This window comes from Dermacentor variabilis, chromosome 6 (genome assembly GCF_050947875.1).
Source record: "Dermacentor variabilis isolate Ectoservices chromosome 6, ASM5094787v1, whole genome shotgun sequence".
Classification (NCBI taxonomy): domain Eukaryota; kingdom Metazoa; phylum Arthropoda; class Arachnida; order Ixodida; family Ixodidae; genus Dermacentor; species Dermacentor variabilis.
In genome coordinates, this window is record NC_134573.1 from 81,703,688 (window position 1) to 81,721,023 (window position 17,336).

The window sequence follows — 17,336 nt, forward strand, 5'->3', positions numbered from 1 at the left end:
GGGTGGTTCATTGACCAAAATAACTTATTCCAATGAACGAAACACTTTGGCTGGAGAACACAAGCATTACCATTTACAAAATACAGAAATCTTGCAAACAAAATTTGCAACTGTCAATAAAAAGCAGCATAAGGTTGAAGGTGCTACCGGGGCTTAGCGGAGAGAAGAGAACTAGGAATCGGATTCCTGATTAATAAGAATATAGCTGGTAACGTGCAGGAATTCTATAGCATTAACGAGAGGGTGGCAGGTCTTGCGAAATTTAATAAGAAATACAAAATGAAGATTGTACAGGTCTACGACCTTACATCCAGTCATGATGACCAGGAAGTCGAAAGCTTCTATGAAGACGTGGAATCGGCGATGGGTAGAGTGAAAACTAAATACACTATACTAATGGGCGACTTTAATGCCAAGGTAGGCAAGAAGCAGGCTGGAGACAAGGCAGTGGGGGAATATGGCATAGGCACTAGGAATAGCAGGGGAGAGTTATTAGTAGACTTTGCGGAACAGAATAATATGAGGATAATGAATACCTTCTTCCGCAAGCGGGACAGCCGAAAGTGGACCTGGAGGAATCTGAACGGCGAGACTAGAAATAAAATAGACTTCATACTCTGCGCTAACCCTGGCATCATACAAGATGTGGACGTGCTTGGCAAGGTGCGCTGCAGTGACCAGAGGATGGTAAGAACTCGAATTAGCCTAGACCTGAGGAGGGAACTAGGAATCGGCAAGAATCAGATGTATGCGTTAAGAGACAAAGCCGGCAATATCATTACTAATATGGATGAGATATTTCAAGTGGCTGACGATTTCTATAGAGATTTATACAGTACCAGTGGCACCCTCGACGATAATGGAAGAGAAATTAGTCCAGAGGAATTCCAAATCCCAAAGGTAACGCCGGAAGAAGTAAAGAAAGCCTTGGGAGATATGCAAAGGGGGAAGGCAGTTGGGGAGGATCAGGTAACAACAGATTTGTTGAAGGATGGTGGACAGATTGTTCTAGAGAAACTGGCCACCCTGTATACGCAATGCCTCATGACCTCGAGCGTACCGGAATCTTGGAAGAACGCTAACATAATCCTAATCCATAAGAAAGGGGACGCCAAAGACTTGAAAAATTATAGACCGATCAGCTTACTGTCCGTTGCCTACAAACTATTTACTAAGGTAATCGCAAATAGAATCAGGAACACCTTAGACTTCTGTCAAGCAAAGGACCAGGCAGGATTCCGTAAAGGCTACTACACAATAGATCATATTCACACTATCAATCAGGTGATAGAGAAATGTGCGGAATATAACCAACCCTTATATATAGCTTTCATTGATTATGAGAAAGCCTTTGATTCTGTCGAAACCTCAGCAGTCATAGAGGCATTACGGAATCAGGGTGTAGACGACCCGTATGTAAAAATACTGAAAGATATCTATAGCGGCTCCACAGCCACCGTAGTCCTCCATAAAGAAAGTAACAAAATCTCTATAAAGAAAGGCGTCAGACAGGGAGATACGATATCTCCAATGCTATTCACAGCGTGTTTACAGGAGGTATTCAGAGACCTGGATTGGGAAGAATTGGGGATAAACGTTAATGGAGAATACCTTAGTAACTTGCGATTCGCTGATGACATTGCCTTGCTTAGTAACTCAGGGGACCAATTGCAATGCATGCTCACTGACCTGGAGAGGCAAAGCAGAAGCGTGGGTCTGAAAATAATCTGCAGAAAACTAAAGTAATGCTTAACAGTCTTGGAAGAGAACAGCAATTTGCAATGGGCAGCGAGGCAGTGGAAGTGGTAAGGGAATACATCTACTTAGGGCAGGTAGTGACTGCGGATCCGGATCATGAGACGGAAATAATCAGAAGAATAAGAGTGGGCTGGGGTGCGTTTGGCAGGCATTCTCAGATCATGAACAGCAGGTTGCCATTATCCCTCAAGAGAAAAGTATATAATAGCTGTGTCTTACCAGTACTCACCTACGGGGCAGAAACCTGGAGGCTTATGAAAAGGGTTCAACTCAAATTGAGGACGACGCAACGAGCTATGGAAAGAAGAATGATAGGTGTAACGTTAAGGGATAAGAAACGAGCAGATCGGGGGAGGGCACAAACGCGAGTTAATGACATCTTAGTTGAAATCAAGAAAAGAAATGGGCGTGGGCAGGACATGTAATGAGGAGGGAAGATAACCGATGGTCATTAAGGCTTACGGACTGGATCCCAAGGGAAGGGAAGCGTAGCAGGGGGCGGCAGAAAGTTAGGTGGGCGGATGAGATTAAGAAGTTTGTACGCTTGGCATGGCCACAATTAGTACATGACCGGGGATGTTGGAGAAGTATGGGAGAGGCCTTTGCCCTGCAGTGGGCGTAACCAGGCTGCTGATGATGATGATGATGATGATGATGATGATGATGATGATGATGATGATGATGATGATGAAGAAGAAGAAGAAGGTTGAACAAGTTGATATGGATTCATGGTATGGAAATGCAAGCACAGAAAACATGGACACAAGAAGAATGAAAAGAATTGAGTTTCCAATTTTCTTTTCGTTATTTTTGTGTATTTTGTGTGTATACCATGGTCTGTCCACTTTTCATGTCCCCGTTTCTTCATTACTAAAGTACAGTCATGCACTGTAATCACAAGTACGGGACTCAACTTACAGCATTTCAGTTTTACGGAACTCACCGTTTTTCTTATTCGCAAATTACGGTCAATTCGGTGATCACAACTACGGAGCTTACCGTTTTCCATTTAACGGAAATAATTTTTATGGTCTGTTCCTTCTACGGAAATACCGTTCTTCATTTACGGAAAAGTGTCCGGCAACGTTTTACCTGCAACTTTGACCGTAAACTGAAGAAATTCTTTACAGTGTAGGCCTCTAGAACAACCCTGTGCCTGCCGCGCCTTGCTCATCCACCTGTCCATCTTTATTTTAATCTTTCACAGCCGGCACCAAGGCGCCTGCTCAGAGTGCTGCCCTTAGCGTTCCCGGTAAACGCTGCGAGCGCTCGTAGAGGACGGTTGCCCTGTACGTCGGATCCTGCGATTTTTGAGGATTTCACAGCTCCAACTTCGCCGAGCTGTATGTTTCCTGCCCAAGAGGGTGCGGGAAGGTATCAGGGTCACGTGGACACTAATCCCTATGCTGGACGTTCGGAGATTCTCCCAATAGTTTTAGACTCCACGGACCACGCCGATAGCAGCCCCAAGCCTAATAGGCTTTGCGCGAGCACAGGCCCTGATAGGCGACACGCCGCAACAGCTGCTCCTTCGACGTTTTCCGGTCACCCACCGACATGGAGTACGTGGTCAAGGGACAGCTTACCTTTGAGGAAGAATGGTCTGACGAGCCTTGGAAGTGACCCGGTTACATCGCTCAAGAAAGACGCTGCCGCGGGCTCAAGACTCGTGGCTAGAAAGCTGCCAGCCTGAGCGTGACGGCAGCGAGCTCCTGCGGCAACGGATGCAGCAAATGGTATGCGCCAAGCCGCGCGTGCCACGGCAACGCAATGGCGCAGCGCTACTGAGAACGCCGGTGGGCGCCATCCCCATCGAGGGAGGCCCGCACTCACCAATTGACCTCACAAAGGTACCACCATGGCAACTACACAAAACCCTGCTCAAGGCAGCCCTGTTGCCCAAGCAACCAGGGATCGCCTATTAGCGCGTCGCACCTACAACGTTATGATACAAACTTAGAGCGCCAAAAACACAAAGGACGCAGAAAAAGAAACACGCCGCACACGCTCACTCACAAATCAGCGTTGTGTGGTATGTGCTTCCCTTTCCACGTCTTTTGTGCTTTTACGATTTACGATGTTATTTTAATGCATCCTTTTACCACCAACAGCACTTTCACGCTGAGCGTCGTCGACTCCCAGCATGTCCAAGCCTATTTCCACATCAAATTCATCAATGTGGGCCCCCGCACGGCCGATCTCCACGTTTACGGTCTCCGTCCGGACGACGCCTTGCGAAGCACCATGTTGCGTGCGTTCGATGATTTCTCGGACCAAGAGATATTGGCGGACCTACAAGCCAGCGATTCCGGCACGCCTACTGTGAGCGTCAGAGGCATGGACCAGACTAGGCACCTGGTGGTTGACATCACAACTAAGCTACTGCCGAAATAGATACTCTGTCACGACACCGACCTCAGACCCCACCGCTTATACAAACGGGCGTCGTCGTGCTACAACTGCCGCAAGGCCAGCCATCGCACGGCTGTCTGTGCCTTGCCACGGAAGCAGCGATGCCGCCGTTATAAGGGGAGCACTTATGGATGGCACAGTTCCAACATGCGCGCCACGCTGCATGGCCTTCGATTGGCCACGAAACACTAGCAGTTCACACTGCAAATACCGTTTCCTCAAGAAGACGCCGCCCACGCGCAAACGAAGAAACCACACGAAGCTGCCCGGCCGACCCGGCGCGGCCGGTGCCGAAGTGACCTTTTCAGCAGCCGCTCACGGTCCCTCTGAGCCCAATCGACGTCATTCCCACCACTCCACTCCAGCGGCCAACTTCAACGCCCAGCCATCAGATCCCGGTTGCGCAGCCACCGCACGAGATCTCGCTCTGCCCAACGAGCCCCCCCCCCCCTCCGCCCCCCGGGAAGCCGGCTATGGTCGTCCAGCCGAGGTCCCGGAGAATCACCCAAAGACGGTGGCTTGAAAACGGCAACGCTCAATATTTCTGGCATCTAACTCATAGGTGAGGCCAGTAGCCAAAGATAATTCCACCCTGAGAGCCCAAATTTCGGCCCAGCAATAACAAATCTCCGCTCAGCAGTCCCAGATAGCTAAATTAGCTAGCTATAGCCAACCACTTGAAGCTGATAGGCAAGGCCTTCACCTACCTTATATACACACTGACATCCACAACCGCATTACAAACACGGAAATCCTCCTCCGCCTCTACTAGCAAAGCACCACAGCCCCAAAGCTCAAACAAGTGCAACGCAGCGACATCCACTACCTCGCTCCATACCGAAGCGGACATTGCCCCAACCGTCACGGCGGCCATCTGCACCCTAGAAACTAAGCTGGAGGCACACTTTAACGCGATAGCTCAACTCAGTAACACAATCTTTCAGGAACTTCACCCGTTCCGCATGAACATGATAAACAGATACACTACACTCAAATGCTCTCTGCAGGCAACACAAGCCAAACAGAGCACACAGCTAGCCGTATTACAAGAAACAATGGGCACCCGCCAAAACTAGATCTTAGTGGAAATTTTTAAGAAGCCAGCCACACACCAACTCCAGCCCACCAAACAGGTCCCCACAACGAAACCAACGTAACATGGCGCCACGAACATTACTGACAGTGTGGCAGATAAACTGCAGGAGCAACCACAATAACCGGGGGCACTTGCGCCTTCCCATCCAATACTATACGCACGACACACCAGACATCATTCTTCTACAGGAGACAACATTCCTTTTAAACTACCAGGTTACACTCCCTAGAATCAGCTAGGACTGGGTGACGGGCGACGCTCCAGCACGGCCACCCTATTACATCTCAGCCTTACAGCCACACAACGCGAAATTGAAGGCACCGACATTCAACATGTTGAAGAGGATTAGGGCCCCCCCAGACAGCCCGCTCTTCCTCTTCAGCATTAACCCCTCACCACGAGACAAGGGCAGTGGCACCCACTAGCCCTACGCAAAGCGTCCCTGCCGGCCATAGAAACGAAACTACTGACTTTGGGTGACTTCAACGCCAAGCACCTATAGTGGGGTTACCCAAAACCCGACCGCAAGGGCACCTTTGTATGCGAGACCACTCAAGACATAGGTCTTACCATCCCTAACGACCCACAACAACCAACACGGCTCGGTAACAGTGTGTGCAGAGACACCACAACTCTCTCTTTTGGTGTTGGGCTGCTAAGCACGCGGTAACCGGATTGAATCCTGGCCGCGGCGGCCGCATTTCGATGGGAGCGAAACGCGAAATCACCCGCGTACTTAAATTAAGGTGCACGTTAGAGAACCCCAGGTGGTCGAAATTTCCGGAGCGCGCCACTGCGGCGTGCCTTATAATCAGAAAGTGGTTTTGGCAAGTAAAACCCCATAATTAAAGAAGTTTAAGATCTCTCCTTTTTCAACAACATGCCAGGCACTCGATGGCAGAATACAGGCTTTACGGTCGGCACGATCATTACATTTTGCCGCGGACTTCTGAAACAGCCGCCAGCAGGGTGAAGACAGCCAGGCCCGCACTATTAAGTGGGATTCGTTCCATCGGCTACGCGATGAAATGACACCCGACTCCATATCAGATCGCAATGAATTGGTCGGGTCGCTCAGCCGCGACGTGACTTGCACGACATACAAAATTGCGGCGCCTCAAGAGCAGCCATCGACGAATTTACGCCTCGCGCACATGTGGGACGCGTGCGGAAACCTCACGCGCAAGTGGCACGCCAATGTCACAAGCTGCGACGGCGCATAGCGAATATCGAATGGGAGGTAGAGGAGGAGACCTCTGCACTAGAACGTCAGCAGTGGGTCTAGATCAGCAACAGCCTCAACGGCCAGCTCGGCTGCAAGAAGACATGACAACTGCTGCAGCACCTGCTGGATCCGGGCCGTGCCAAGTCGGCGGCACGCAGGCCGCTGACGCAAATAATTCACCAGTACCCTGGCACTCACGCGAAGCGGCTTGCAGAGCTCGCTAGCTTGTACATTAACACCTCGAGACGTCGAAGCTCCAAATAGACAGCTGGATGCTGACATTTCGGAGGCACAGATCTGCGCTGGGCTGTACAAGCTGCGCACGACGTCTGCGTCGGTACCCGACGGTGTTACGAAGAAGGGGCTGTGTAACCTCGACCCGTAGACGGTGGGAGAAATGACCGAATACACGAACGAGTGCTGGCGCACCGGCCAGTTACTCCCTGAGCGGAAACACGACCGGGTGGCGTTCGTATCAAAACCAGCCAAAAAGCTCAACCTAGAGATTATTCGCCTTATTTCACTCGCGGCCTACGTAGGCAAGCTCATGGAGCACAATTCGTTTTAGTCCGGGTTTGAATCCCGGAACAGGACGAATATTTGTTCAACTGCGAAGCGTTCTGAACAACCCGTATGGGTTTCCTTTGTAGCTTCGTGCTACATACGGGTGGACGACAATTTTTTTGCTTTAGTGATACGTCCTCCGTATTGTGCGATTCTGCATAACTGATTTGCCATAACGTTATAGAATTTCTTCAATTATTAGTCGTTGGTCAAATATTCTCGCTGAGTACTAATTAGTAACAGACATCATTTGCATTTTCGAAAGAAGTTTTGTAATTACAATTGGTTACATTTTTTACCTAACGTATGAAAATCTGACACAACGCCAGCAGTTTTTGACTTGAAGAAAGAGTAGAGAGCGAAAGATTGTTAGATTGATAGATTGAATTATTGATTGATTGATTGATTGATTGATTCTTCGTTTTGTTTATCACAGATACATGTGACGGAAGGCGAAGAGAAAAGCCATTCAAGGACACCTTGAGGGAGTCATTAGCACCGATACTGGCAAAGACAGCAGCAGAGGCACACACATTTTGTTCGCATTGCCGTTCACTTTCATAAAACCATCATATTAAATACAACAGTCTCATACTCTTTGACAAAACCTTAAAATTAAACGCATCACTAGTTATTACCCTACATAGGGTATCATGTGGTGGCATACGTCTCTTCGTTTCAGCATCGAGAGCGAGCCCAACATTTCATAACAGCGTACGCAAATTAGTACAGGCATTAAAGCAACATAATTAAATACAAATCATAAACAGCTCTAGAGGTCAATGTTGGGCTAGAACGCATGCGCACAAGTTAGATAATATTACTTCGTGAATATCAATTTGTTTTTCAGTATAGGCATTTGGTATACGTGGAAATTTCTGGTGGACCGTGGCGTTGCGTACCAAGTTTTTTCGATTGGGAGGGGGTCAAGTAACCTCTCTTCCACCCTGTCTCTCTCTCCATATATATATATATATATATATATATATATATATATATATATATATATATATATATATATATATATATATATATATAGGGATGCGATCGTTACAGTACGTGCCAGCTGGGATCGCTCTGCCGCCGCTGCTCTGTTCGCATTGACGCTACGCCAACCAGCGGCAGCTGCACTACTCTAAACCCGCATATCATTTCCCTTTTACTTCTGCAGTACACGTTTCTTTTTTGTATCCTTTAATACAAAGGCCGACACGGAGGGCTTCTTCCATAGGGAGAGGAGTGAGCCGGCGTGCAGCATGGGTGGGAGGGAGGTTAGGCAGATGCCATTTTAGCGCCCACAGACCAATAAACGGTGACACGTTCGTTTATTTAATATATTTACTAATCTTAATAAATCCTAATATATTAATAATGTTTTATGTAGCATATCTATTTATAATATACGTAGGACTATAGAGAATGTTAGTGATTCAGAATGCCTGCAGCACGATGTGCATTTAATATCATCCTGCAGTGCCCATTCAGAAATGTTGTTGAATGTTAAAAAGTGTCTTCACATCGCCTTCACAAGGAAACATTCATACCACATGAATACGTATACCGTAAATATCGCTACTTTAAGCATGGCCTGGGAATATAAATATCTAAGAGATTATTTACCGAGTGATTTGAGGTGTACTAGGCACGGTCACCACATCAAAGTTATGGGTGCACGTAGTTCGGGTTTTTCATTATGAAATTTCAGCGAACTTCTATTTAACTTAAAAGAACAACTGCATTTTGCTCATGTGCGCTCATTGTTAGAGTACGCATGCGTTTGCTGGGATCCGTATACCGAAGAGCTGGTCGATACGCTTGAAAAAATACAGAATAGGGCAGTGCGATCCGTTCTATGTAATTGGGATCGTTAACTTAGTGTGAGAGAAAGCAAAAGCAAACATAAATGGGAAAACTTGAAAGATCGTAGACGAAGCCTCAGGTTGAATTTTTTTCATAATATTTACCATTGTAGAACTGGAATCGATAAAGAGAAATACAGCCAAGAGCCGTCTTGCATATCCCAAAGAAGGGACCACAGTCTCAAAGTAAATGAATTTTCCTTTAGAGGTTATGTCATGCGCTATTCATTTTTTAGTAGATGTATCAGAGAGTGTTATGACCTTCCGTCTATTATTCTATCAAGTGTGTCGAATGATGATCTTTACCACGCTTTGTGTAATTAGTTTCTTTATTTGTCTCAAATGTGATACTTATTTTTATGTATCCCCCTGCTGTAATGCCTGCAAAGGCGAAGCAGGTATCACAGAAATAAATAAAAACTAAATAAATAATTTATGTGTTGATTTGTTGGAAACTATTCATTGGAGGTTATACTGAAGTGCCTGTTCCCCACTGAGCGGAGAATGCATACTCATAGCGGTCCCGGCAAGGGGGCACGTATACGGTAAAGTTCGCCTCCCTTGCGGAATACCGGATTCTCATTGCAATAAAAAAGGCTGAAAATGATTCACTGAAAGTTATCTTTGTCTTAGACCGATCTGGTTTTAAATTGTACATTATGGACCATTACAGGCTAGTGTTTCCAACATATGAGGAAACGTGTCACTGAAGTGAGACTGAAGTGTGTAATATTTTACTCGCATTTGAAAATTAATTATGCACTCTTTTGGAATTTCTAGACTAACCCAATATTTCGCAACAGCGGATTGTACAAATCAGGATACTCTCCTCGACATGCTGGACAAAGTATCACAAATTATAATTATGAGAAGTAAAATAGCGACAAAGTTTTCGAAGCAATACAGAAAGAAAACCAATAATGCAACGTTTGTTTACGGTTCTGCCTGGGAAGTGTGGCAGTAGTTAACACCCCTTGGATTACATCCTGTCGTCGTCATCGTCAGCCTGGTTACGCCCACTGCAGTACAAAGGCCTTTCCCATACTTCTCCAAATATCCTGGTCATGTACTAATTGTGGCCATGTTGTTCCTGCAAACTTCTTAATCTCATCCGCCCACCAAATTTGCTGCCGTCCCCTGCTATGCTTCCCTTAAATTGGTATCCAGTCCTTAATACTTAATGATCATCGGTTATCTTCACTCCTCATTACATGTCCTGCCCATGCCCATTTCTTTTTCTTGATTTCAACAAAGATGTCATTAACCCACGCTTGTTCCCTCACGAGATCTGCTCCTTTCTTCTCTCTTAACGTTACATCTATCATTCTTCTTTCCATAGCTCGTTGCGTCGTCTTCAATTTAAGTAGAACCCTTTTCGTAAACCCCCAGGTTTCTGCCCCGTACGTGAGTACTGGTAAGACGCAGCTGTTATACGCTTTTCTCTTGAGGAATAATGGCAACCTGCTGTTCGTGATCTGAGAATGCCTGCCAAAGGCACCCCAGCCCATTCTTTTTCTACTGATTATTTCAGTCTCATGATCCGGATCTGCGGTCACTACCTGTCCTAAGTAGATGTATTCCCTTACCACTTCCAGTGCCTCGCTACCTATTGTAAATTGCTGTTCTCTTCCGAGGCTGTTAAACATTACTTTAGTTTTCTACAGATTAATTTTTAGACCCACTCTTCTGCTTTGCCTCTCCAGGTCAGTGAGCATGCATTGCAATTGGCCCCGGAGTTACTAAGCAAGGCAATATCATCAGCGAATCGCAAATTACTAAGGTATTCTCCATTAACTCTTATCCCCAATTCTTCCCAATGCAGGTCTCTGAATACCTCCTGTAAATACGCTGTGAATAGCACTGGGGAGATCGTATCTCCCTGTCTGACGCCTTTCTTTATTGGGACTTTGTTGCTTTCTTTATGGAGGGCTACGGTGGCTGTGGGGTCGTTATAGATATCTTTCAGTATTTTTACATACGGCTGGTCTACGCACTGATTCCGTAATGTCGCCATGACTGCTGAGGTTTCGACTGAATCAAACGCTTTCTCGTAATCAATGAAAGCTGTATATAAAGGATGGTTATATTCCGCACATTTCTCTATCACCTGATTGATAGTGTGAATATGGTCTATTGTTGAGTAGCTTTTACGGAATCCTGCCTGGTCCTTTGGTTGACAGAAGGCTACGGTGTTCCTGGTTGTATTTGCGATTACCTTAGTAAATACTTCGTAGGCTACGAACAGTAAGCTCATCGGTATATAATTTTTCAAGTCCTTGGCGTCGCCTTTCTTGTGGATTAGGATTATGTTAGCGTTATTCCAAGATTCCGGTACGTTCGAAGTCATGAGGCATTACGTATATAGGGTGGCCAGTTTTTCTAGAACAATCTGCCTACCATCCTTCACCAAATCAGCTGCTACCTGATCCTCCCCAGCTACCTTCCCCTTTTGCATATCTCCTAAGGCTTTCTGTACTTATTCCGGCGTTACTTGTGGGATTTCAAGTTCATCTAGGTTACTGTCTCTTCCATTATCGTCGTGGGTGCCACGTTACTGTATAAATCTCAATAGAACTCCTCAGCCACTTGAACTATCTCATCCATATTAGCAATGATATTGCCGGCTTTGTCTCTTAAAGCATATATCTGATTCTTGCCCATTCCTGGTTTGTTCTTCAGTGCTTTTAGGCTTCCTCCGTTCCTGAGAGCATGTTCGATTCTATCCATATTATACTTTCTTATGTCAGCTGTCTTACGCTTTCTGATTAGCTTGGAAAGTTCTGCCAGTTCTCTTCTAGCTGTTGGGTTAGAGGCTTTAACACATTGGTGTTTCTTCATTAGATCTTTTGTCTCCTGCGATAGCTTACTAGCATCCCGTCTAACGGAGTTAACACCGACTTCTGTTGCACACTATTTAATATTGCCCATAAGATTGTCGTTCATATCGTCAACACGAAGATCCTCTTCCTGAGTTAAAGCCGAATACGTGTTCTGTAGCTAGATCTGGAATTCCTCTATTTTCCCTCTCACCGCTAAGTCATTGATCGGATTCTTATGTACCAGTTTCGTCCGTTCCTTCCGCAAGTCTAGCCTAATTCGAGTTCGTACCATCCTATCGTCACTGCAACGCACTTTGCCGAGCACGTCCACATCTTGTATGTGTTGTATCGTCATGGCACCGCACGTGCCTATGAAGCTGGGCGCACCTGCTGTAATCACTTTGGTCCCTCACTCTCTATTTGTCCCTTCCCCTCTTTCTTGCTGTGTGCCCGTAATAAACATTCTTTGCTCGGTTCATCTTGGGACTTCGTGGTCACTTCAGTGGTGACCAGGGTGGGACGAGCCTGCCGCCCCACCAGCAACACCCCGGTAGCCATGGCTGGATACGCAAGCCCACCGCAGTTCGAGGAAGCTGCGGACCACTGGCCGGCATATCTAGTGCGGCTAGAAGCTTTCTTCGAAGGCAACGGCATCACGGAAGAAAAGAAGAAGCGAGCATTGCTCGTAGCAGCGCTGAGCACTCACACGGAACGAGCTGTCGTACAATGAAGCACTTCATTTTTCGCCCAGCCCGAATGAAATGGCCCAATCCTACATATTTATCTCAAGCAACCAGATGGTAGGAGAGCCAGTCAGAGATTTTCTTGTAGCCATTCGGCAATTGGCGGATACCTGCAACTTCGGCACTTCACTTGACAGGATGCTCCTGGACCATATAGTTGGTGGCTTGCAAGACAACTCGGCACGTCGTCAACTGCTTTCGAAGGCATCCTTAACAAGAAGCGAAGCAGAGGAAATCGCCATAGCAGTGGAAATGGCGGAAGAAAACGTGAAGACGTTGAAGACTGCGCCTGAAGACGAAGGCGTACACATGGTCAGAAACATGTATGCACGACGTGGAAGTCGGCTACCATGCTTCAGGTGTGGAAAAATAGGGCACGACACAGAGCCTGCCGGTTCCGCACGACGAAGTGCTACCGGTGCAGCAGCGCAGTGATGTTCGCAAAATGTGTCCCGGACAAGCAGACAGCAAAACGAGGGAACCGTTCATGTAGCCACAGCAGCAAATCAATGTCGTGCATCAGTCAGCAGGAAACTGCAGCGATCCGGGATCAGAAGCTCTGTTCCTCGTTGAAACGGCAGACAATTTCGTTGGGAACACTCACACCGTAAAGGCAATAATGTGCACTCTACTTTTGAATGGAATAGCGATCAAGATAGAAGTTGGACACAGGCTCCCCGGTTTCTATCATCACTTGGCCTACATACGTACAGCATGAAGATGCCTGGCCGAAACTGCAAGAATCGCCGCTCAAGTTGTCAGGCTTCCTTGGACCACTGCCGGTGCGTGGTCAGTTACAGCTCGACGTTTCCTTGGGTTCGAAGACTACGAAAGCCACATTAGCGGTGCTGAGTTGTTCCGGGCCGAACCTGTGTGGCCGGGACGTCATGACAGCGCTGGACCTTCTTGGGGAGCCAGTGCTCAGCGCAACGCAGGAAGGTGAGAGTGCAGCCATTCGTGAAGTTGTCAGTGGCGTTCAAGTCTTGTTAGAAGAATTTTCCGGCGTGTTTCGACCCGAGTTAAGGCGCATAAAGGGACCGCCCGACCCTTTGCCATTGCGGGATGATGCTGTTCCTCGGTTCTGTAAGGCGCGGCCGGTGCCGTACGCGCTGCGCTCAAAAGTGGAGGCCGAAATTGATCGGTTAGTTGAAACTGGAATTCTCGCCCCGGTCGCACACTAGGAGTGTGAGACACCCTTGGTTGCGGTGGTAAAGCGTAACGGAAACATTCGCTTATGCGGCGATTTCAGAATTACTGTCAACCAAGCCTGCCATACGATCCAGTATCCTCTCCCGCGCATAGAGGACATCATCGCGACGTTAAACGGCAGTGAAGTTTTTACAACTATCGATCTCCGGGAGCCTACAGTCAAATTGCGTTACACGAAGAATCGCAACTGCTCACGACGGCGAATACACAGAAGGGCCTTTTTTGCTTTACACGCATTCCATTCGGAGTAGCCTCTGCGCCAGCGCTATTTGAGCAACGCATGGCAACAATTTTGCAAGGACTGCCCGGAGTACAGGTCTATTTGGACGAAGTAATCATTGCAGAAAAGCGGAATGGCACCGCCACCTTACGCCGAGTTCTGGGAAGGTTCCGCGAGTTTGGGATGCGGCTGAATCAGGATAAGTCAAGATTTCGTGAGAATGAGGTTGATTTTTTGGGTTACAAAATCAACGATAAGGGCGTGCATGCCAAAAGGGAAAATCTTGAGGCTATTCTGGAAGTCGGCACACCCACGGCAGTGCCCGAGTTAAGGTCATTTCTGGGTCTGGTCACCTATTGCCAAAAGTTTCTACCGCAGGCAGCCACCATCCTTGCCCGTCTGTACGAACTATTACGCGCCAGGACGGAGTGGAAGTGGGGCATTGCTCAGCAGCAGGCGTTCCAAGAGGTCAAAGCCCTGATGAGTAAAGCAGAATTTCTTGCCCATTACGACCCGGGCAAACCGTTAGTACTAGAATGTGGCGCTTCATCAGTCAGCATTGGAGCCGTCCTTTCTCACGGCACAGCTGAGGGGATGAGGCAACCCATTGGCTTCCGCTGCCGCATACTCACAGGCGCAGAGCGGAAGTCTTCGCAGCTTGAAAAGGAAGCCCTGGCATTAGTGTTTGGAGTGGCGAAATTCCGGGCATATTTGTTGGGTAGGAAATTCACAATTCTAACTGATCACAAGCAATTAGTCAGTATTTTGAATCCAGATAAGCCGGTTCCAGCCATGGCGGCCACCCCCGTACAACGGTGGGCCCTTCATTTGAGCACCTACTCCTACATCGTCAAGTTCAAAGACGGCAAGGCGAATGTTCCGGCTGGTGCACTCAGCCGCCTGCCACGGGCAGCGCCTTCCAAGGAAGTGTCCGGAGACGACGACGGCGCTGATGACTGTGAGTACGTACTTCTCGCCGCCTGTTTGTACAGTAGAGTGCTGTCAGCCAAACAACTGGCCCGCTATACGGCCGAAGATGAGGAGTCACTTGTGGTGCGTAAGTGGGTGCAGAAAGGCTGGCCTCGGCATTTAGAAGCGAAGCAAGTCACTCTGAAGCCGTACCTAGTCCGGAGGGACGCGCTAACTGTGAGAGAAGGCCTGGTGTTCTGGGGCCACCGAGTCGTCGTGCCTAAAGCAGCCAGGAACGCAGTGTTGCAGCTGATTCATGAGGCACAACAAGGAATCACCGCGATGAAGAGATTAGCTCGCTCGCTGCTTTGGTATCCCGGCATTGATAAACAGATTGAGCAGTTCGGTAAGACGTGCCACTTATGCGTTCAAGCTGCACCGATGCCTCCCCGCTAGGCACCAGTCCCGTGGCCGGAAACCAGGCAGCCGTGGTCTCGTCTGCGCATTGATTTTGCGGGTGCGGTGGATGGCCACATGCTATTAACTGTGGTCGATTCCCACAGTAAGTGGATGGAAGCTGTGCCTTTGCGAACTTCCACAACTGGGACGACCGTAGATGCCCTGCGCACCCTCTTTAGCACTTTTGGGTTGCCGCGCACAATCGTCACAGGTAATGGGCCGCAGTTTGCAAGCCGGGAATTCCAGACTTTCACTACGGTGCATGGAATACAGCCCATGCGCACTGCACCATATCACCCTCAATCGAATGGGTTGGTGGAACGAGCGGTGCGTACCATAAAACAAAGCCTGCAGAAAAACAGGCAAGGATCAATGCAAACGCGGCAGGCCAGGATCTTGCACAACTACCGACGAACGCCGCTGTCGGGCGGAAAAACGCCGGCTATGTTGCTGATGGCACGTGAGCTACACTCCCGATTAGATAACTTGTTGCCGTCAGAAACAGAGCGTTACAGTTACCCTTTTGCCAATTATTTCTTTCTGAAGGATAAACCAATTTGGGTGCGAAACTGCGGTTGCCTCGGAGACCCATGGACTCAAGCACGTGTGCAAACAACAGCGAGGTGTCGTATGGTGACTGCCGAGGGTCCGGAGGGTGAACTAATGCGACGACACTTGGACCAAGTGCAACCGCGTGTGGTGGTGCAGGACTCGGAGGAAGCGCAGCCGCGTCTCTCAGCCAGAGGCGACAGAGCCGTCTACAAGACCGCTAATGCGAATGCGACAGATGAGACGACAACCCTGGAACTACGAAGGTGACCCGTTCGAGACGTCCCCCTGACAGGTTCTCTCCCTAAGAGAAGAGGAGACTGTTGTATCGTCATGGCCCCGCACGTGCCTATGAAGCTGGGCGCACCTGCTGTAATCACTTCCTTCCCTTGCTCTCTATTTGTCCCTTACCCCCTTTCTTGCTGTGTGCTACATATTGCACGCGATACCCGTAATAAATGTTCTTTGCTCGGTTAATCTTGGGAGTACGTGGTCACTTCAGTATGATGTCAGGGTTAGCGCAGAGTATAAGGTCTATTTCATTTCTAGTCTCGCCATTCGGAATCCTCCACGTCCCCTTTCGGCTATCCCGCTTGCGGAAGAAGCTATTCATTATACGCACATTATCCTGTTCTGTAAACTTTACTAATAACCCTCCCCTGCTATTCCTAGAGCCTATGTCATATTCCCCAACTGATTTGTGTGTAGCCTGCTTCTTGCCTACCCTGGCACTGAAGTGGTCCATCAGTATAGTGTGCTTTGTTTTGACTTTACGCATCGCCGATTCCACGACTTCATAGAAGTTTTTAACTTCCTGGTCATCATGACTGGATGTAGGGGCGTAGACCTGTACGACCTTCAATTTGTACCTCTTATCAAGTTTCACAACAAGACCTGTCACCCTTTCGTTGATGCTATAGAATTCCTGTTTGTTACCAGCTATATCCGTATTAGTCAGGAATCCAATTCGTAGTTCTCGTCTCTCCGCGAAGCCCTGGTAGCACAGGACGTGCCCGCTTTTAAGTACTGTATATGCTTCTTTGGCCTCCTCACTAGGTAACGTTCTAGCGTTAAACGTTGCCAGGTTCAGATTCCAATGGCGGCCTGTCGGCAACCAGGGATTCTCAGCACCCTTTGCTGCGTCGCAGGTCTGACCGCCGCCGTGGTCAGTTGCTTCGCAGCTGCTGGGACTGAGGGCCGGGGTTTGATTGTTGTATTCATATAGGAGGTTGTGGCCAAGTACTGCACCAGGGTGGCCAATCCTGCTCTGGTGAGCGAGCGCGTTACTGGTTCTGGTCACCGGGATCAGGCCGCTCTCCAGGCCTGTTTGTGCAATTTTATCAACACGCGTTTTTTTTAATCCGATAGAAAATTGCAAGGCGCTGGGATTCGAGCCACGGTCCTCTTGCACGTGAAGTGGATGCTCTACCACTACGCTACCGCTGCATCCTTTTACACATACATAAATATACCCAAGAATTCGTGGACATAGGAACGACCGTCAACGTAGCACA

General features: G+C 48.1%; 1 protein-coding gene across 1 annotated transcript; it reads left to right on the forward strand.

Annotated features, from left to right (window-relative positions):
- Positions 1-12,289: 12,289 nt before the first annotated feature.
- On the forward strand, positions 12,290-16,092 carry LOC142586190 (uncharacterized). The gene is made up of 4 exons (XM_075697444.1): positions 12,290-12,448; positions 14,238-14,248; positions 14,667-14,863; positions 15,701-16,092. The coding sequence occupies exons 1-4, from the start codon at positions 12,290-12,292 to the stop codon at positions 16,090-16,092; spliced, it is 759 nt and encodes a 252-aa protein (XP_075553559.1).
- The last annotated feature ends 1,244 nt before the right edge of the window (positions 16,093-17,336 follow it).

What these genes read in the sequence shown, in the direction of transcription:
- LOC142586190 (XM_075697444.1), top strand. Translation starts at nt 12,290, where the DNA reads ATGGCTGGATACGCAAGCCCACCGCAGTTCGAGGAAGCTGCGGACCAC. An exon ending in CGACGACGGCGCTGATGACT is followed by an intron (nt 14,864 to 15,700) that starts GTGAGTACGTAC and finishes CGCCGCTGTCGG; the next exon opens with GCGGAAAAACGCCGGCTATG.